General features: G+C 37.9%; 1 protein-coding gene across 1 annotated transcript in view; it reads right to left on the bottom strand.

The window, feature by feature from the left end:
* The window catches only part of LOC127432897 (homeobox protein cut-like 1), a 178,946-nt gene that overhangs the window by 77,523 nt on the left and 79,201 nt on the right, over positions 1–22,222 (bottom strand). The window contains exons 3-4 of the mRNA XM_051684407.1: positions 21,749–21,796; positions 5,292–5,370 (exon numbers count right to left, since the gene is read on the bottom strand). Coding sequence (XP_051540367.1) covers positions 5,292–5,370; positions 21,749–21,796 — 127 coding nt within the window. The remainder of the gene's footprint in view (positions 1–5,291; positions 5,371–21,748; positions 21,797–22,222) is intronic.

Genomic DNA, 22,222 nt, shown 5'->3' with positions numbered 1-22,222 from the left:
GTGATTCAAAAAAGTGGTGGAGAAAAAAAACAAAACAACCCAGAACAGTTATTTGTTGTGCACTTACCCTAACACATTTATATAAATGTAAATCTTAATCTTTGAAAAACATACATTAACTACCCTTACATCAAAATCCCATGGTCTTAACATCTGGTACCTCCATCAAACCAAATCAAAAATCAAAGTCAAATCAACAAATCCATTCATCCAATCAAATACAGACAACAATCATAGTTTGTAAGATTGATGACGAAAACAGCCACAATGTGCCAACAGCTGCAAGAATTTCAGGTTAGCAGGTTGTAAGGGAGTTAAATTAACTCATATTTTGCAGGGTGTTAATTTGTTGCTTTCGCAAATAGAAAACGATGTTAAGTGAAAGTGGGGTCGAGCCCAGCAGTGGTGTGGGACCAGGGCCAGCCCTCCGCACTGAAAGACTAAGACATTCTGACACACACACACACACACACACACACATGCTTTTTCATCACTGTCTGTCCCCCTCACATGCTAATTGCCATATGACTAATTATGGCCCTGTTCCCGTTGATTTTCCTTAATGAGACAGCCAAGTTAATTATGTAATCAAACTATTTTATTAGCCCCTCCGGAATATGGGAGGGAAAGAGAGAGAGAGATCGGAATAAGAAATTGTAGAACGAAGACAGAAAGTGAGAGATGGAATAAAAACGGGGAAAGAACAGCAAAAAAATCATTAAAAAATGTCATTTAAATACTAGTTGACCCAAAATATTTAATTCTGTTGCTATTATTTACTTACACACATGTTGCTCCAAACCTGTATGACTTACTTTCTTGTGCTGAACACAACAAGTGAATTTTAGAAGAAAATCCTGCAATTGTTTTCCATCAAATTAAAGTGAATGTGAACTGGATCACAAAATCAGTAAATAAATAAAAGAGCCATACAAGGTATTAGAAAGCGGTCTGTTAATTTTTTACTAAATCTTTTGAAGTCATTTGATAGCTTTGTTTGATGAACGGACTGAATTTAAGTTGTTATTAGCTGAAAATCTTGACATCTGCGCCAGCTCTCTTTGGCACGCATGAAAGTTCATGAGAGAAATGGTGTTGTCTGATTCATAAAGAATCGTTCTTTTAAATCACCTCTTTTCAAAGAATCAGTTGATCCAGTTCACAAAACGGCACTGAATGATTTGTTCACAAATTGGACTGATACATTTGTCGAGTTAAGCTCACTAATTAGTGAATAACGGCTTACATTTCTATCTGCTCCTCACACAAAATTATTGTATGGCTTCGTATGGGTCATTTCTATAAACTGTTATGGTGCTTTCCCCCTTTTGAGCTTGACAGGCCCAGTCCTCATTCAGTTTCAATATATGGAAAAGCCTGACTAGTATATTCTTCAAAAATTCCCCTTATGTGTTCCTGGGAAGAAAGAAAGTCATACAGGTTTGGAATGACATGAAGTTGAGTAAAGAATGACCGAATTTTTATTTTTGGGTGAACCATTCCTGTATATGTTCTTGATGCTACAGACAAGATCGCCAGTTTGGCACACTTACCTCCCCCTCAGTGTATTCGCAGCTGAATGTACAGGAAACACTGATGGGGTGTGTATGTGTGATCTGCCTGTGTGGTGCGTGAGAGCGTGTCATATCTAAAAACTGCAAAGAGGAAGTCTGAATGATATGCTGTCATGGTGCGTTCCCTTCTGTATCTGTGGCAACTGCCAGTTTGGTTCAGTTCGAGGGGTGGCCACCTGTGTCACTCAAACGTGAACGTGACTGTCATGTGACTGAGATTACCAACCAATTCAAAACTGATTTACACATGCACATCAATCTGGAAGCATGTCATTTGCTGTGTAACACAATACTGCAAGCACAATTTGTTCGGTTTAAATGTTTTTTCAAAACCAAAATGAGGTAAAGGACAATTTCACCTAAACAATAAGCGATGACTGATATAACACAGATCTCTATACAAAAATAAAATACAAATAATAATAACTTTAGCATGAGGTGTACATGAATTTGCTGAAATGAAATTAACAATTATTTTACACAATATTTTAGAAAATTTACAAAACATCAAGTTATAAATAGTTAATTAACCTAACTGTCTGTAATGCTGCAGATATGTTGGCATGGCACACTTATACAGAATTCATATTACAATGGCTGTGAACATGCCTTATCCAATCAGAAATGTTTTTATGTTAACAATGTATTAATATTATTAGGAAATCAATGTTTTGAGAAAGAAGCTAAATGTTCGCATAAGGTGTGAACACTTCCCAAACATTCCCACTGACATACACACACGCCTGCAGCTGTACGGCCGTACGCACTGTGCGTACCTTGAGAGCTTTGACTGACCTGAAGAAAAATTTTCTCTGAGAATATTTCAGCAAAAATGATGCGTAGCCCGTACTGATGTTGTCTGTTTAAAAGAACCAGCGATGCCCGATTTGCGAATGAATCATTCTTTTGAGTCTGTTCTTTTCAGTGAATTGGCTAAACAGGCTTGCAAAACGGTCTGAATCAGTTTGTGTTGAATCAGGTGTGTTTGGTAAGGGAGATATCCAAAATGTGTAGTGTTCCCTCCAGGAACAGGGTTGGGAACCACTGCTAGCCAATAGTTACATGAATGCTACACATAATCGAGAGAGAGAGAAAAAAATGCTTCTCTTAAAGTCACCAGAACTGAATGTTTTGGTGTTGATTCTGCAAAAAAAAAAAAAAAAAAAAAAAAAACTGTATGCCCACGGACTCCCCTAGATATAAGTGTATATTAGTCCGATTTCTGTGCGTACCCTCCGATGTAATCCTGCAGATGCCCATGCACGCACACACACACCACAAATGCTCACACACATACAGACCTACACAGTGTAACTATCAAGAGATAATTTGTCAAGCTGTGATCACATTTGCAGACACACATACAGGACTGGACAAGCTCCAGAGATAGAAACAGACATCCCCAGACTAGACCTCCCACTTCAACACACACACACACACACACACACACACACACACACACACACACATGAATGCTTACACTCTAAAACATACACAATCACATGTTATGCACACATAGGTAGTCAAATACATGCACAAACATCCCAACACATAGACACAATGTTGAGTTGGCCCGGTATCTCTAGACCACAGCGTTGTGGTAATTTAAGGATGTACTAAGTAGTTGTGCAGGCAGACAGTCAAACTTGCTCTAACAGGTACAGGCAGCACTGTCTGTCTGCCTCCCTGTCGCTCCGATGTTGTGGGCGGGGTTACACAGTTAAAGCTCTGTGTGTATATATATATATATATATATATATATATGTGTGTATCTGTGGAGGGGGGTCTGGGGTCTGGAGGCCTTCCAGGCAGATACACAACTCTAGTTCAGCCAAGAGTCAGTTCAAAAACACAATTGCAGACACACTCCTTTGCACTGCATGGTCGCACTTCCGCTTAAAGATCACATTAAATCAAAAACTTTTTGACTTTTAGGCCATGTCTGTAGGATTTGAGATCATAGTGTACACCCTAAAATGTGACCAAATTAACCTGTTGCAAATATATGCATTTAAAATTGAGTCTTTTTCTACTGTGAAAACAGATTTAAGTTATTAATGACTCATCTTGCACTAAACAGTTTTTGTGAAAGAAAAAGCAAAAGAAATAAAGAGCTAAAGAAATAAAGAGCAAAAGAAAGATAAAAGAAAGAAATAAAGAGCAAAGGAGCTAAAGAAAGTAAGAAGAATAAAAAGAAAGAAAAAGCAAGGAAGGAGAGATGAAAGAAAGAAAGAAAAAGCAAGGAAAAAATAAAGTGCAAAAGAAACAGTGTGAAATGAAGAGTAAAAGAAAGAGTGAAAGAAAGGAAAAAGGGCAAAAAAAGAAATACAACAAAGAGCAAAAAAGCGATAGAAACAGAGCAAAATAAAGAAAAAGAAAGAGCGAAAGAAATACAAGCAAAAGAAACAAAAAGCGAAAGAAAAGAAAGAGTGAAAGAGTGAAATAAAGAGAAAAGAATGAAGAAAGAACAAAGAAAGAAAGTGCAAAGGAAAAAGAAAGAGAGAAAGAAAGAACGAATGAAAGAAATACAAGAAAACTAAATAGAGTGAAAGAAACAAAAAGCGAAAAGAGCAAAATAGCGAAAGAGCAAAATGAAGAAAGAATGGAAGAAAGAAAGATTAAAGGGCAAAAGAAAGAAAAAGAGCAAAGAAAAGAAAGAGCGAAAGAAAGAAATACAAGGAGGCAAAATAGAGCAAATGAATAAAAAAGAGAAAGTAACAGCAAGAGCGAAAGCAAGAAAGAAAGAGCGAAAGAAAGCAAAAGAAAGAAAAAAGAATGGAAGAAACAAAAAAGGGCAAAAGAAAGAAACACAACAAAGAAAAATCAAAAAAGAGCGATAGAACCAAAGAGCAAAATAAAGAAAAACAACGAGTGAAAGAAATACAAGCAAAAAAGAGCGAAAGGAACAAATAATGAAAGAAAGAAAAAGAACGAGTGAAAGAGTGAAAGAGTGAAAAAAGAAAGAAAAAGAAAGAGTGAAAGAAAGAACGAATGAAAGAAATACAAGAAAGCAAAATAGAGCAAAAGAAACAAAAAGTGAAAGAAAGAGCAAAAGAGCGAAAGAAAGAATGGAAGAAAGAAAGAAAAGAAAAAGAAAGCTAAAGAAAGAGCCAAAGAAAGAAAGTGAAAGAAAGAGAAAGAGTGAATGCAAGGAAAAGAAATCATGGGGTCTTTTAGAGAGCTTATGATACATGATCCACACTCCTTGGGAAGATTGCACCTTTGAAACACGCTCCGTTCACTCGAGATCAGATCTCTCCCGACCGGGTGAGCTAAAGACGTCACAGGAACTTCTGCAGCACCATTAACTTATTATAGATCAGCACATCGGAGCATTACCATATACAAACTGAGGATCCAAGGGCCATTATCTCTGTTATCCAATTCGGAAGATTAAAAGGTGTTTGTGGGGCAATGAACTTGGATTTTAATAGAATCCAAGTTTCTCTCTTGTCTCTTTGTTTGGGTTTGGAACAGAGCGAGTCTCTAAAGCCGTAGAAGTCATTAAGACAGCCTGTGTGCGAGTGCGAGTGCGAGTGTGTGTGTGTGTGTGTGTGTGTGTGTGTGTGTTTTAGACACTAGAGACAGAGGTCTCATAAATATGACTGATGTGTTTACAGTATTCTTGCCTCAGTAAAACACTACAGCAGTGTGTGTGAGTGCATTTGTGTGTGTTTGTGTGTGTGTGCAGCCAGCAAAGTGCGAGCCGAGACATACCTGGGACATCGACTAATCTCTTGTACACGTTGAGGAAAGCAGCCTCTGATTCTTTACTTCTTTTACTCAAGGCGTCAATCTGAAACAAAGAAAAAACACAATAACTGAATCATAAACTCTGGAACTGCAGGCTCTGTAATCGCATTAGCAGCCAGGTTCAAATTTGCATACATTAGAAGCAATGACGAGTCCATTAAAGATGCCCATATGGAAAACTGCAGCACTGACTTGGATTCTGAACTCACAACACGCATCACACATAGAGAGGCCCCAAAAAGTTTTTGGACACACACATAAGTCATGCTTTTAACAAAATAAAGGGATAACAAAAATTCAAACCATGTGCCATCTGCAAACAAATGATGCTAGACTTTTTCTTTGAACTAAGTATTTTTGCAATTACTTTTAACAAACTGTCTCAGTTATTTACAGTGAATGTATAAAGTCAGTTCCCCTGAAGTTCACACAGGTGTCCTAGAAGAGAAAACAATAAGTGTACTTCATCTTCTCAAATATGGACATGTTCCACTAATGTTTGACAAACAGAAAGTGTCCAAATACTTTTTAGTTTAATTTTGAACAATATATCTGCTGTTTTACTATTCAAAACCTAACTTCTTTTTTCTGTAATGTTTTGCTTGAAAAATGTGTTTGTAAAGCGTCCAAAATACTTTTTGGGACCACTGTTTTGCCACATATTTGACCTTAATAAAAGGGCAGAACATTACATAACCGTGACACTTTTCATTCAAATATAGTAAATCATTCATATTTTGACGCATGCAATATTTTTCAAGTTCTGGTTCGAGGCATTTTGGGGGCAAGCTTCAGGTGTATACCCTCAGGCCGTTTCTGGTTCGCTTTATATAGAAGGTAATTATCAGGTATAAATCCAAATCCCTGTGAGCATGAGATGAAAGAAACAGGTAATGAGGGACTCTGATAATGAGAAGAACTTTGGCCTTAATATAGAGCACTGCAGATGCGTACATATGGGCAAATTACATACTGTAACTGGGTTACGGCTCCCACTGCAGGAGAGGCCTTCATCATTTCTTGAAGATAGATGATTTTCAAAATGGTGATAACAGTCATTGAAAGTACCGCCCACACACTTTGAACTGTAAATCTGCCTAAATGTGTATGATCACTGACATTACACATCATAAAGGCAATGCACATACAAATTGTTACCCAAAAAGGAATATTCTGTTGTTTTTTACTCACCCTAATGTAATTACAAAGCTGCTTAAATTTCTTTCTTCCATGGAATATATGAACATGGGTGAATGAATTGTCAGACCTTTTCAAAGAATCAGTTAATCTGATTCAGAATCAGAATGAGCTTTATTGCCAAGTATGCTTAAACACACAAGGAATTTGTCATGGTGACAGAAGCTTCCAGTGCAAAGAGAATACAAATAAATATACATTTACAACATATACATACAAACATTTGAAATATACATATAAACATATATAAATAAACAGTGAAATAAGAATAAAAAATAAGATACAACAGATAAATATATAGAGGAAACTACAGTAGGGCAATAATGTTGTTCAAATATGTTATATACAGCTATACAGTTATGTGCAAAGTGATTTAAGTATTGTGCAGAAGAGGTAGGATATGTCAAATAAATATAAATGGAATATAAATATGAATGAATAGTTGAATATGCACATGATTGTATTGCCACAGTGGAGAGTATTGGGGGCAGTTTTAACTGTTCATAAGGTGAATGGATGTTCTTGTGACTGTTCTGGTGCTCAGTGCTCTGTAGCGCTGGCCAGAGGGCAGCCGTTCAGAAAGGTAGTGTGCTGGGTGAGTGGGGTCCAGAGTGATTTTTCCAGCCCTTTTCCTCAATCTGGAGGTGTACAGTTCTTGGAGGGTAGGAAGGTGAGAACCAATAATCCGTTCAGCATTCCGGACTATCCTTTGAAGTCTTCTGAATTCTGACTTGGTAGCTGAACCAAACCAGAAGGTTATAGAAGTGCAGAGGACAGACTCAATGACTGCTGAGTAAAACTGGATCAGCAGCCCCGTGGCAGGGTGAACTTCTTCAGCTGGCAAAGGAAGTACAACCTCTGCTCTGCCTTTTTCGCAATGGAGTCAATGTGGGTCTCCCACTTCAGGTCCTGTGAGATGGTACTGCCCAGGAACCTGAATGACTCCACTGCTGCCACAGTGCTGTATAGAATGGTGAGAGGGGGTCGATGCTGGGGTGTTCCTCCTAAAGTCCACTATCATCTCCACTGTTTTGAGCGTGTTCAGCTCCAGGTTGTTTTGACTGCACCAGTGAGCCAGCCGTTCAACCTCCCTTCTGTAAGCAGACTCGTCTTCATCTTGGATAAGGCCGATGACTGTAGTGTTGTCTGAAAACTTCAGGAGTTTGACAGAGGGGTCCTTGGCAGTGCAGTCTTTTGTGTGCAGGGAGAAGAGTAGTGGGGAGAGCACACATCCCTGGGGGGCACCAGTGTTGACTGTAAACATGCTAGAAGTGAATTTCCTCAGTCTCATTAACTGCTGCCTATCTGTCAGAAAGCTGGTAATACACTGACAGATAGAGGTGGGAACCGAGAGCTGGGTTAATTTATTCCATAGGAGAGCAGGGATGATGGTGTTGAAAGCCGAACTGAAGTCCACAAATAGGATCTCGCTAAGTCCCTGGTCTGTCTAGATGTTGCAGTATGTAATGCAGTCCCATATTGACTGCATCATCCACCGACCTGTTAGCTCGATAGGCAAACTGCAAGGGATCCAGAAAGGGTCCAGTGATGTACTTCATGTGGGATTAAACAAGTTAATGTGTAGATTACCTGCAGGGTTCCAGCAATGTCTCAAACTTCTGCATTGGCTAGTGCACTATCAAACAGAGATGATGTGGCAAAACCTTGGAGACAGCAGCAGGGTTTCTGTTAGCCGGTGATCAGTACTGCCGCTCCCTATAAGCATATTATGCAGTCTGCGTAGGGGACCAACTCCCTAGGGGGGCACCAGAAACTCTTACTCGCATGGTTTATGTTATTCAAAGACCCGGTAGCAGTTGCGGAACACAGACGATCGCCTCGCGGGCATGTTCTACTGCTATGCTACATTGATAAAATGCTTGGCACAGCTATCAGTGAGCATAATGTCTCCCACCATCTGTTTTCCCAACGGTCAATGCATGCAACATTAGCGGCATTTGCGCAAATTGACTCGCTTCTCATGAACTAAAATTTATTCAAAGGGTCATATTACGCGTTACTTCGACAGCACTAAAATATATACATATACATATATATATATATATATTTATTTAAATTGTTTTAAAATATTGCCTTAGTCTTTCTGTTACCAGATGGCCCAGACACAGAGACTACAAGAGTACAAATTGAATGAAATCCCAGATGCAGATTATTGTGCTACTCCAATCCTAATCAACAATTACCTGAAGGAAAAAGATGGTACACAATACAGGACTTTTAATTATAAAGAAGCCCGAAATACACATGTGACTCTTATTTTGAAATGTCTGCACTCCCAGTTGTGAGCTCACTGATGGCTGATTCCCTGAGAAAGTGAATCTGATTCAAACTGCTAACCTGAGCTCCTGAGTTCAAACCCTCAATTCTTTTCGGGTGACTCATGAAAAAGACACGGTTCAAAAGAGTAATTTGTTCACGACTCTTTCGTGCTGGGTTTGTTGTTGCGTGCGGTGCAGCAAGCACGTCAGAAACAGAATGGGTGAAAAGGCAAGGCAAGGCAATTTATTGATAAAGCACAATTAAAAAAACAACAGGTAGTTGACCAATGTGCTGTACATTGTTAAAACAAGTACATAATGACAAACATAAAAAAAAAAAACACTACTAAAATCAACATAATACACATAATCTCCAATCATGGTTTAGCTAAAAGCCTAGGAGAAAAGATGGGTTTTTAAACTAGATTTAAAAAATACCAGTGTAGGAGCTGTTCTAATGTGCAGAGGCAAACTATTCCAGAGCTTCGGGGCCACCACTGCAAAGGCGCGGTCACCCCTCAGCTTAAATCTGCTGATAAACGGAGCGAGACACACTGGCACTCTAAAGATGTATTCAATAACTCACAAGATGATATCTGACGAAACCGCATATGGATGCAAACAACCCGACTGTCACCAATGGCAACTAGATTTTAAATTATTGTCACAATCAGTTATTTCTGGTTGCGTTTGCAACCATTTTAATCACAGTCTGGAGCTCTGATTGTACTTGCATGAAAAGCAGCAACCAGTATATTCTTCAACATTTCTTCTTTTGTATTCCAAGGGAAAAAGTCAGTCATATGATTTGGAATGATATGCATGAGGGTGTGTAAATGATTTCAGAAATTCTATTTTTGGGGGAACTACTGTATTCCTTTAAACAGATAATCTAATGAAATATGAAACACTGACATCAATGTCAATACCTTGAATAAATAAAGGAATCACTAGACTAAGAATAAGGATTGTCTTCAAATCTTTCGTTTGCACAGTTGACCCTGTTGACCCTATACTGGCGATACCATTGTATAACAGCTGGAACAAGCTCAGTGCAAGCCCCGTGTCATAACACACAATAGGGAAAGAGAGAGAGAGAGAGAGGAAAGAGAGAAATACAGGCTCTTCACTTTATTCAGCTCTAATAAAGACACTGATCTCTCTTAATCTGAATACACACACAGCTGTGGTCATTCTGGGCAGATTATGATACATCATCCAACTGCCTCCTGTCAGGGTTTGACTCAAAACCTTCCCTGATACTGTCTTGTCAACATGCAAACTATTTAAGGAATAAAGTATACATGGAAACAGAAAACATATTTTCACTAAGTATAATATTTCACAAGGTCTAGAAGTCATCAGAGGCATAAACATCTATCAGTGCCTTAAGAATTTGACAACCAAAGGCAGGAAAAACGTCTCGGATCAAGGCATCAGGGTTACAGATAGATTCGCTACAGTAGGGTTTGGTGAACCACATATCGAAATTATAAAATGCCATGACAGCATTTTCCCCCCAGTGCAACTCCGATGATGACAGCGTACTGATGAAAGCCTGCTGTAGAACCAACATGAAGCCGAGCCCAACTGGGCCAAATCTAACAAACTGGGTCAAACCTGACAGGAAACAAGGACCCAAATCTGTATGGCTTGTATTCAGTAATTTAGGGTCTGCTAAAGAGTAAAAACTGAACCAAATTTTTACCTAGGTTAACAGAAATTATGCATTCTGGGAAGGGTTCCTCAAAAATCTAGAAGACTGTAACACTTTCTAAAAATTCCAGAACTCAAAATGTGTATATATATATATATATATATATATATAAAAAAAGAGCATAAAGCTCTAGGACACAAATTCTCGAACTCAAAACATTAAATGGTTCCTCAGATTCAAGAATCCAAACATGAAAGAGCTCCTAAAATTTAAGAATCCAAATATGAAAGGGTTAATCAAAATTCTAGATCTCAGAAACTGAAATGGCCCCTCAAAATTCTAGAACTCAGAGCCTAAAGAATTCCTCAAAATTCTAGAAATCAGAGCCTGAAAGGGTTCCTTAAAAATTCTAGAAATTTAAAACATGAAAGGGTTCCTAAGGGTTTCTAAGACTCGGAGATCAAAATGTTCCCTTAAATGGTCCCAATATGTAACATTGACATCAAGCGTTTAAAATGGGTACTGCAGTCCAAATTCAAAATATTGGAGAGAGTTGTTTCTCCCGCCCCCTACTCCCCAGACTCGAAGCTCACATGGGTTGCCAGGTTGAGGACACGCAACAGGAATGGGCAAACTGACAAGCGATGAGCCTTACACTGCAAGTTTATCAGCTAATGTATGTTTGCAATGTTTAAATTGTTTGCAAATTATAAACCAGCTCATGTGGATTTTTTATAACTCTGTCAATGTTAGCTAGATGTATTGCTGGCTTCCATGGCTGCAGCATGCTGTGTTTGCCCGCTAACTTGTTTCAAATCTGGCAACCCGGGGTGTCGAAATACTATTGGGAAATAGCCAGTGGGTGGGATCACACAGGCCAAAACACAAACAAAAATTCCAGCCCGGAATGGACATTTCAATGTAGAATATACTAACTGTAGCATTGTTTTTGGAGAAGCCAGTATTCCAACTTAGCATGTTTCCTAAATATCTGATAACATATTATGATAATTTTATGCTTTAGTACAGCAAATAAATTACATATTGCACCTTTAAAATTCTAGAATTCAGAGCCTGAATATGTTCCTAAAAATTCTAGACTCAAAACCTGAAAAGGTTCCTCACAATTCCAGAAATCAGAACCTGAAATGGTCCCTCATTCTAGAACTCAAAACTTGAAAGGGTTGCTCAAAATTGTAGAACTCAGTGCTTGAGATATTCCCTTAAATTCTAGAACATAGATTCTTAAAGAGTTCATAAAAATTCTAGAAGCCAGAAACCGATAAGTGTCGTATAAATTCAGGATCTGAAACGCTTCCTCAAAATTCTAAAACTCAGAGCCTGTAATGGTCCCTTAAATTCTAGAACATAGAGTTTTAAAGGGTTCATCAAAATTCTACAAGTCAGAAACTTAAGTGACATAAAAATTCTAGAACTTAGGGCCTGAAAGGTTTCATCAAAATTCCAAAAATCAGAGCCTGAAGGGGTTCATAAAAATTCTAGAACTCCGAGCCTAAAAGGGATCCTCAAAATTCTAGGACTCAGAACCTGAAAGGGTTCCTCAAAAGAGAAACTCAGCGTTAAGGTTGATGTGGTTTGAAGGCATAACAAATCTGATTTGAATTAGCTTCAAAATCTCATCTGACTTTTGCAAACCTGCCAAAAGTTAAACCAGTCATTCAGTTTATTTTTCAGTCATACTGAGCAAACAGCGCAGGCCTTACCAAAGCGGCAGGACCCTGGGTGCAAAAACAATGTGGTATGAATCAACAGTATCGCTTTTATCCATTAAGAAACTGTTGAACTCCTGTGCTGTTTACATGTTCACAAGTGTTGTGTGTTTGGTCTTCCAGCAGCAGAACATCAAATAAAAGCTGTAAATCTGCAGCCCTGAGACTGCCGGCCTTGATGGATGGAACAGGGCAGTTGCCACTGTAAATATCCAACATGTAACAGACTTTTCACTCCTATGGGAAAGAAATTAAACATTTTCAGATGTTTCTTGCCGGAAAACATCTGGATCAGCCAAGGCAGGGCCAAGTTCTGCAGCCCTCTTGCAGATGGAGCAATTAAACTTGCCTCGCTCTCCCTCTTTCTCTCTCTCGGCACGGGTCCATGTCTACCCCTGAAATCCAGCAGGAACCAATGTCAATTTTTAAACTTTCAGGGCTGCCACCAGGAGGTTAAGAGAGTGTACGGCTGCCTACAACTGTGTGAGTGTGTGTGTAACATGTGCGTGACTTTGTGGATACTGCCACAGCTCAGCATAGATTATCTGCCCTTCTCTCTTTTTCTGCTACCATCTCAATCTGATGGCCAGGGCATCTGGCATGATCACACTGCAGGACACACACACACTTTTATTTTTCAATCATGGAAATTTTGCATTGACTTCTATCGTTTTTACATGAGCTAATATACCTTGCTATATTCACATAATGTTTATTAAACTGTTTTCAAAAACCTTTAAAATATACTGCCATGCAAAGGCAAAACACAGTAAGTACCTATTGAATTTTGTACAAAATTATGAACAAAATCATGTCTCTTTGTAGAGCCGAGGAGGGCAGGGCCGGGCTGGAATGAGACACACCCGGTCCCCAATCAGCCTGATGGGGTGCGCGAGGGATAAAGGCGGCCGGGGACGACAGTTCGAGAGATAGAGAATTGCAGGCAGCTGTACTGTGTGGTTTTGGTTGTGTGTTTAAGTTGTTTATTAAATTATTATTTAAGTTGTCAAGCCGGTTCTCGCCTCCTCCTTTCCACTGAACTCCCTTACACTCTTAGACTATAATATGCCCTGTGACAGATGGGTTTTACTATAGCTCAACTATGCTCAGATTCACAGAAAATGGTGTGTGACACTTGTAGATACTACAAAATTCACACAAAATCTTATTTTTTTTACTTTTTCGCAGGTTTAGTGTTGATATAGAAACTGTAAAGCTGGAAATACAATACATCAATGTATAGTATACAGTATGTATATTGTAGGGTAGTATACACATACGTATACATAAAATGTATATACATAAAAACGGCTACATATATATTCAATTTTATACCTAACACACACATAGGCACACATATATGTATGAACACACACATGTACACACACCCAGTCTGTCAGTTCCGCCCCTTTGAACCACACCACAAACAGACTATCTGGTGGCATCAAAAGCATGCCAGTTTAAACAGTGTTATTCCCTTATGATCCAGCCGGAACAGGGATTGAAGAGGGGTGGGGGAATGGTTATAAATAGCTCCTGTTTCTGTGGGGGAGCACAGATTTGGCACTACAGACGGCAGAGGCAATAAACTCCGCCAGCTCTACTGACCTGCATCGCCCTTAAACAGACGACCTGGCTTTAAAGCTGAAGGTATCTGACCCAAGAGTTTCTCATATTTTGGGGCTTTTGCCTCTTTTATTAGATGAATAGTCAAGAGTGACAGGAAATTATTTGGGAGAGAAAGGGGTCTGGTGCATGTTGCAGTCCGGACTAGAATCTGCATCGCCCGCATTAGCGCCAAGACTCGGTGTATCAGGAGCACTCGCACTCACCACTGCACCATGGCTCCAATTCTGAGTTCATCATATTAAAAAGTGTGTTGGGAATCTCTGCTTGTAGCATATGAAAACAGAAACAAACTACAGAGTCAGAACAGATTCACAACATGAGCGTCAAGAATGTAATTTCTAAAAGACCACATAGGGGCGATTTATTTGTTTCTCCGCATACACAGACTTAGCAACATGGTTTTATGCTCTCAAGTTCATCGAGCTCTGAGCAAACGAGTCTACCATTTCATCTGAACTCATTTATCTGAGCTGCCACTAACCTTCTCTCCACTCAGAACGCCAGGCCATGTTGAGCCTTTGCAGGCTTGGGCCAGCTAAAATTAGTGCACAATTACGTCAAATCAATACTGACTTCCAAATTTGTAGAACTTCCATGGCACTCTGCAAACGGCTGCCAGAGTGATTAGCTCTCTTTACGGAGATCTTTGCTGGCGGGTCAACTTACTTAAGACTTGCTCTCACTCTCTTTAAGAATGTTGAATATTCCAAATTGTACATTTTTTTATTTATTATCAAAATTAAGCTTGAGATAACAAGCTAAATGGTCTTTTTTCTCAACTCCAAAAGGCATAAGAACTTGGGATGGCACATACAGTTCTAGGAATCTGAAAAGTCTGAGTAGTGTTCACATAATGCACCGAGTGGAGGCATAAGGGTTCTGAAACAAATACAGTCTGATTTAACCCTTCCGCGGTCTTGAGGATCAAGTTCTACTGCTGCATTTACCAAATTGACTTTCCATTGAAAGGGGCTTTCCATTGACTTCCATTGCTTTTATATTGCGCAACTAATATTGGGGCTGTACATTATTTGAAATACATGCACTTTCAGTGTACTTACAGTGTACTTAACCAAGTAAGTACTGAGTAATATAAGGTGTACTGCATGTACTGTACTTAATATGGGTTAAGATTAGGGTTGGGGTTAGGTTTAGGGTTAGTACCTAATAATTACTCTAGTTGTTGTAATTATATAGTAAGTAAATGTAGAACAGTACTGTAAAATAAAGTGCTACCAATATTGGTTTATAATGTTTTCAAACCGTTCTGGGTCCTGGTGTCATTTTGATAATGTTTTGACACTACATTATAATTTTAAAATACAGTTGTTAGTTTTCTGGCATATTACAGCTTTCTCATTACTCTTTATATGAATCGGGAACTTTTTTTTTTAACTTCATTTGTAAACACATCAAATTAGTACTTTATATGCTGTCAGCTTCAAATCACCTCTTTGTAGGATGTTATGAAGTTTCAGGCAGAAAATGTATGTAAGTTGATGTAAATTGTGTTAGTATAAAACGGGCCAAATTGAAGACCCTATAAAATCCCTTTTCTGGCTGAGTTCCCTTTCTTGTGTTGTCACATTTAAGTTTGGCTGAGACATATAGAAGGTATTGTCCTTTTTTGAAAAAGCCAATTGGCTGTTGTTATGCCACACCAATGAACCATAATATGCTTCTAGCTATTCAGTTTCAGGTGGTATTAGTGGGAGGGACATTCTGGTCCCATTCACACCTTGCATTAACATGTGTTTCATATCTGGAGAGTATCTAGATATTCTTTAGCTGGATTGCATTTATACCTTGCAGTCAAATGCATCTCCACTGTGATCGGATAGAGATCCGATCAGTTACCCAAGCAAAATGGAAAACTATACTTACATATTACATCAGAGGCTGTGGCAACGAAAATTCTCCATCCGTTAGTAAATTTGAAAAACATTGATGGGTAAGTCAAATGCTTTCCATCATTTAAAGAGTCAGGATTTTTGCTTCATTGAACTTCACTGGCGGCCGTCAAAGTAAAATTTCGGGTCGCAGAAGCAAATTTAATGATATTAATCTTGCGTTTGCTGCTTTGTAAGTGCTAAATGTGCTTCTCATCTGAAACGTGTGAGGAAAGCCTGGTCTCACGTAAGTTGTAATGGCAGATGACAGATGACATTGCGATGGCAGAATTAAAAGAAAAGGCAAGAACCCACAACAAATCACTTTAACAACGGATGACTGTAGCATAACCTCGTCACATAATTAATTACTTGTGTAGTTGTATCCGGATTTCGTAAATGCGTTTGCATTTACACCTTCTTTGAATGTGGTCCCTGACCAACTATGAATATGGTTTCAGTGATCCGATCACGATCCGATCGCAATGCAACTTGGGTGCATTTACACCTGTCATTTAATATGGTCAAGTGCTTTCCGACAGCAATCCGATCACCAAAAACGCATGTTAATGCAAGGTGTAAATGGGGCCTCTCATTCTAGAGAGCAATTGATTGAACAAAAATCTGTAAAGCGCGTTATAAATCATCAATATTTCTGATCCATTCTCTTCCTGGAAGAGAGAGACTCTAAAATCAAAATGCATATCAGCATTTGCTTAAGTTATTTTTGTCGACTTTTAAGAGTACACTAGCATATAGATGGCTTCAAAGCTTACTTAAAGCCACAAAACTCCACTTTTGATTTCATGGGGTCTTTAAATGCCACTAGGAAAACATTTGGAGACTGCAAGAAGAGGCATCTTGCCTTTGGGGTAAAAGCAGAAAATTTGTGAAAAACTCTTTACATCAAAGTACAGTGACTCCCCACCCCCATCCCTAATTTACACACACACACATGCACATGAGTGTGCAACCCCCAAAACAGGGCCCCAGCCACGTGCTATGTACAGCTCCCTATTGTACTCTCATTTCCTGACAGGAAAAGAGGAGGCTCTTGCTCTCTCGAATGAAAAAAAAAATGAAATGTGGCGAGGACTCTACACTGACCCACGAGATCTGCATTGGTCTGACTCAAATGTGCTATTTTTTTTTAAAAAAACACCGTTACAGGAATAAAATAATTTTTACCGAAAAAAACATTCACCCATTGCAAATGATTGTATTCACTGGTCTGTCTGCCATTATGAATTATATATGCACACCACCTTTTTTGTTCAAAATTGGTGCTGTAAAATGTAAGCCTCTTTGTCTATTTTAAGATTTAATGGAAGGTCGGACTGACAAGATAAAACGCAAGTATCCCATCCCTGACGCCAATTATCATCAAATAGCTTACGTCAGAGAAAAACGCAGAAAAAAGTTCTGGTCGGAGCAGTCAGACTGTTTTTGTCAAGGTCAGGCACTGTCCCCCCTACTGTCAATAAGGAAAAATATTTCACAGAGAATATAAAAGATGGTTGGAAACGAATTTGCTGTTAGAGTGGTGGGATGGGGCTTTATTTTTAACCAAGCATTGATTTGAAGTGGGGGCGACTACCTCCGCTAATGACAGGCTAGTCCTCAAGAACACAGCTCCAAAACCACAATGAGCTATAATGGAGCAGTTACTGGAGGGGTACTGGCTCATGAGAGGAGAACAGGGAGCCACTACTCACAGCCCTCACTTCATCAAAGTTACATACGGCATGGAAGAGCCGTGTCTCGCTGAGCTTCAAGCCCCCTCAAAACCTCTTAAAGCAAGGTGCTGCTGAAGGCAGTCAAACGCTGCATTACATATCCAGAAATATACTTTACAGATAGTGGAGGTGTTTTGGAGGTCAGAGGAAAGGAAAATGTACACATACTTCTCACTTTCCACTTTCTCTTTATTTTTTGGGGGGGGGTTTCCTTTTTATTAGACAGAGTAGTGAAAGGGGGCCAGGAAATTAGTGACAGAAAAGAAGGGAAATGAGGCCTGGAAAAGTCACAGTCTGGACTCGAATCTCCATCATCCATAAGAGCTCTACGGCACCAATGTGTCAAAAACATGTGCCAACCACTGCACCATGACACTTTACTTTTTTTTTTTAGTTCCGTTCCAAGTCAAAAAGCAAAATTGACCTCATTTACTTCAATAAACGTTCTTTATTGTGAACAATTCAGCTGTGCATGTTATTGCAAAGAAAAATGCTTGTCTTCATAATCTTTCATCAAAATGTAATAACTTGCTCCGCCACTGAAACAACTTTCCTTTTCGTCTTACATCAGCAAGACCTCCCCTCAAACCACCTGTCACATACATTAGAAAGACATTGCAGAAGTAAAATAGGTTGTGAACATCGCAGACTTTAAATATAAGTCAAAGCACATGCACTGTTATACTTTGAATTGAAAAAGAATTAATGAGGATTGGCACTGAATAGCAGGGCCAAAGATATTTCCAAGTGTCTTGATCACTCTCTGCCTTTGGCCCTGTGACTATGCCACATATCTGTTGTTTTTTTTTTTTTTTTTTTAATGAAGAGTGTTTGGCATAAGATATTCTTAAACATACATACAAACAGCCAGAGAGGTTCGTTTAAAAATGTATTTGGCAAAATGTGGCAGTTAAATACCGTACAAACTTCACATACGATTATGAAAGGCCTATTCTTAAAAGCACTGCAATTTACGAGGTTGTGATTATCTCAGAGATAATTTAACATGATTAGCTCTATAGCACCGAAGTGCAGGAAACAACTTATAGTTCACATACTTCTGTTGGCTGGTAACTAAGGGATTGAGAAACACTTCAAGTTATTCAGCACAGCATAATCAAACCTAATCAAACACAGTTTGATATTACACCACGGTACAACTAATTGACTGAATTACCAAGGAACATTAGGTCTAACTTCTTTGCAAAAACAAGCAGCCAGCAATCGGGCTAAATAGAGCTTTGATAATTCACTTAAATAAAGGGTGTTTCGAGTATATGCAAGGCTCAAAATGAAGCTTGGGCAAATGCCTCCTATTATTATGATATTACAGAAATCTGTGCTGCTGAGGGTATTTGAATATCTGGCTCCTGTCGTGTTGAAAGGTAATGCATATTACTTATGGAACACAGCACCATGTCCCAGTTCTCAACTATCAGCAATGGCCACTGAGGAGATGATGTCAAAGCAAACACGACTTCATTCCCTGAAGTGGATATCTGGTGAACTCTTATTTCACATCATTTTTAACCAATTGTGAAACGTTGTGTCAAATATGTTTTATTATTGCAGTGCTGGTGTAGTTTTACTGTATATGGGTAGTTTAAATTATGTTATATATTTAGGTGAATTATGCCTTTTACACATCAACACAAAGCCTCATCAATACTATAAAATATTGATGCCGATTTCAAGAGCGTCCTTGTTGAAGAAATACTTGTTTGTTTCTCATAAATAAAAGGTGAACCAAAAAAATCCCCTCTATCTCTGAAATGTGAAACTCAAGAGTCCATCATTCTGGCTCGGCCCAGAATAAATAGACTTACCTAGCACCACTGAGCGTAAACATCATTAGGATTTCGCTCTCATCCGACAGATGAAAATAAAAGAGCGGTACAGCAAACAGCGAGAACATTTCAAAACTGTCTGATCTGATTAGATGCTGACAAACTATAGTTGGCTTTTTAAAGGGATTTGTACAACAGAGGCAGACCACAAGAAACAAGCTGTCACAAAAAAAATCATTTTCTTTGTCAAAATTTTTGTTTCGTTTGCCAGTTCAAATATCCTTAAAAGACAAAATTAAGTAGCAAAATAGAGTAATTGTTTTAAGAAAATATATCTCCAGCTGAGTTTATCTTTTTCCTTCATTGGTGAATTCCTTATTTTAGACATAAATCTAACAAAATTATGTGAAGTGTATGCTTAAAACAAGAAAATACTATTTGCTAATGTAATAAGGCAAGTAAATCTAATTCAAGATATATTCTCTGAAATTTTGCTCCTCATGTATTGCAAGTAATTATCTTGTTTTAAGGAACAAAACAATATTAAAGGGATAGTTCACCCAAAAATGAAAATGTTCTCATCATTTACTCACCCTCACGCCATCCCAGATGTGTATGACTTTCTTTCTTCTGCAGAACACAAATTAAGATTTTTAGAAGAATATCTTGGCTCTGTAGGTCAATACAGTGCAAGTGAATGGGTGCCAAGAATTTGACACTCCAAAAGCACATAAAGGCAGCATAAAAGTATTCCATAAGAATCTAGTGGTTGAATCAATGTCTTCAGAAGCGATATGATAGGTGTGGGTGAGAAACAGATCAATATTTAAGTCCTTTTTTGCTAGAAATTCTTCTCGCTGTCAAGTAGCGATATGCATGAAGAATGTGAATCACCAAAAACACAAGAAGAAGAATGTGAAAGGGAAAGTTAAAGTGGAGATTGACTGAGCAGGGAGAAGAATTTATAGTAAAAAAATGACTTAAATATTGATCTGTTTCTCACCCACACCTATCATATCACTTCTGAAGACATTGATTCAACCACTAGATTCTTATGGAATACTTTTATGCTGCCTTGTGATTTTTGGAGCTTCAAAATTTTGGCACCTATTCACTTGCCTTGTATGGACCAAAAGAGCTGAGAAATTCTTCTAAAAATCTTAATTTGAGTTCAGCATATGAAAGCAAGTCATACACATCTGGGATGGCATGAGGGTGAGTAAATGATGCGAGAATTTTCATTTTTGGGTGAACAACTCCTTTATGAAATTATTCTTTGAAGTAAATAACCATTGTTTTGGAATCAGGTGGTCTTTTTAGCCCATTAAGAGCATAATCATTAGAGAGGGTCATCTTATCCTAGATCAGTGCTGAGTGACGCACACTGGCCATTTTCCGCCATTCCCTTACCGGGAAGGTTGTGAGACTAATTGGTGTGAGCGTGATGGAGTCATACTGGCTGTCAGTAAAGCTGTGAGGAGAGTGTAGTTTAACAGCAGTGCTCTCTGGCTGCTAGCTCTGTCAGGCTGCATTGTTCAGGGTGTCTGATTAAACAGCATCTGATTAAACAACAAAACCATCGGCTGGTTTTCCACACACAGATCTACCCACAACTATCATTGAATTGCACCTGTATTAGTACTGAAGTACTGCATATTTACTAAGGGTGTGAAAACGCATTAATGCACTGGTGATTAAATGAAGCCTGAGAACGAAAATTCAGTGCACTGATTAGAAATTGAACAATTGATTACAATTACAACAACAGTGCCATATTCATGAACTTTTCATTTTCAATTGTTGGGCCTGTAAATGTAAAATCTGGTGCAAGTTTTTGAAAATAATGAATCATGCTAAAAATAAACTGAGTAAAACAAAACTGACCTAAATCAAATTGTGACTGAATTTCAGATTTAAAGATGCATTACACCATTTAGTAAAGAATCATAATCAAATTAATTAGTTGTCAAATAATGTACACCCTTAATATATAAAATGTAATTCTATCAAGTAGACATTACTGTCATTATTTAAATATGCTTATAGGAGTTTAGTTATATATATTTAAACTCCTATGTCTATCAAACCAAAAGTTTTATAGACTGTTTTAGAGTTCCAAGGAGGCACTGTAAAAAATTATTTTGCCTTTTAGTTATAATAACTTAAAATGAAGAGTTAGAATAACTTCCCTGAATTGATCTTGTTGAGATTACTAAAAAAACATTGTCGTGCACAGGCCTAAAAAATCATTTATGAGGTGCATTCTTAAAAATAAAAGTTGCAGAACCTTCAATGGTATAGCAAAGAAAGCTCTTATCAAGAAATATTTTTATTGTATAGTATATACCAGTAAACAGATGGTATTCTAAAGAACTTGCAAATAAAAAGTAGTTTGAGGAATTTAAAAAGGTTCTTCTATGACTTCAGCCTGTAAAACACATTTTTGACCTAAACAAAATTTTTAAGTCTATATGGTTATAAGTACATAGGACACAAAGCTTTAGGAACAAAACTCACCTCAGCTTGGAAGCCCTTCAGCAAAGGAGCTATCTGTTTACGCAAATCCTGCAACAGAAAAACAGAGAAAATTTTATTTACTTAAATATTCACTAGCTTCTTTAGATACATTTTTTTTTTTATAGACACCAGGATTAATGTTAGAGGTAAATCAATAATCGGTCTGAATACTATTTTCAAAATTTGTATATAAAATATATATTTTATAATAAAAAACAAATGAAAAATATATAGATAGATAATCAGTTTGACTGTTACTTTTTATCATTTTTAATTGGTTATTGGTCCTTTTTAACAAGCGTACCAAAAAATGGCACCAAAAAAAAATTATATTAAGAGATAGATTATTAATTGGTTTGACTGTTGCTAGTTTTTTTTTTTTTTTTTTACATTATTTATTAGTAATTGCTTCCTTTTCTCAGGCTTAATGAAAAATGTATAGATATATCGATAATCTGTTTGACTAATTTTTTA

Source organism: Myxocyprinus asiaticus, chromosome 42 (genome assembly GCF_019703515.2).
Source record: "Myxocyprinus asiaticus isolate MX2 ecotype Aquarium Trade chromosome 42, UBuf_Myxa_2, whole genome shotgun sequence".
Classification (NCBI taxonomy): Eukaryota; Metazoa; Chordata; class Actinopteri; order Cypriniformes; family Catostomidae; genus Myxocyprinus; species Myxocyprinus asiaticus.
Note: the sequence above shows the minus strand (reverse complement) of the source record. Positions and strands in the feature narration are given on the sequence as shown.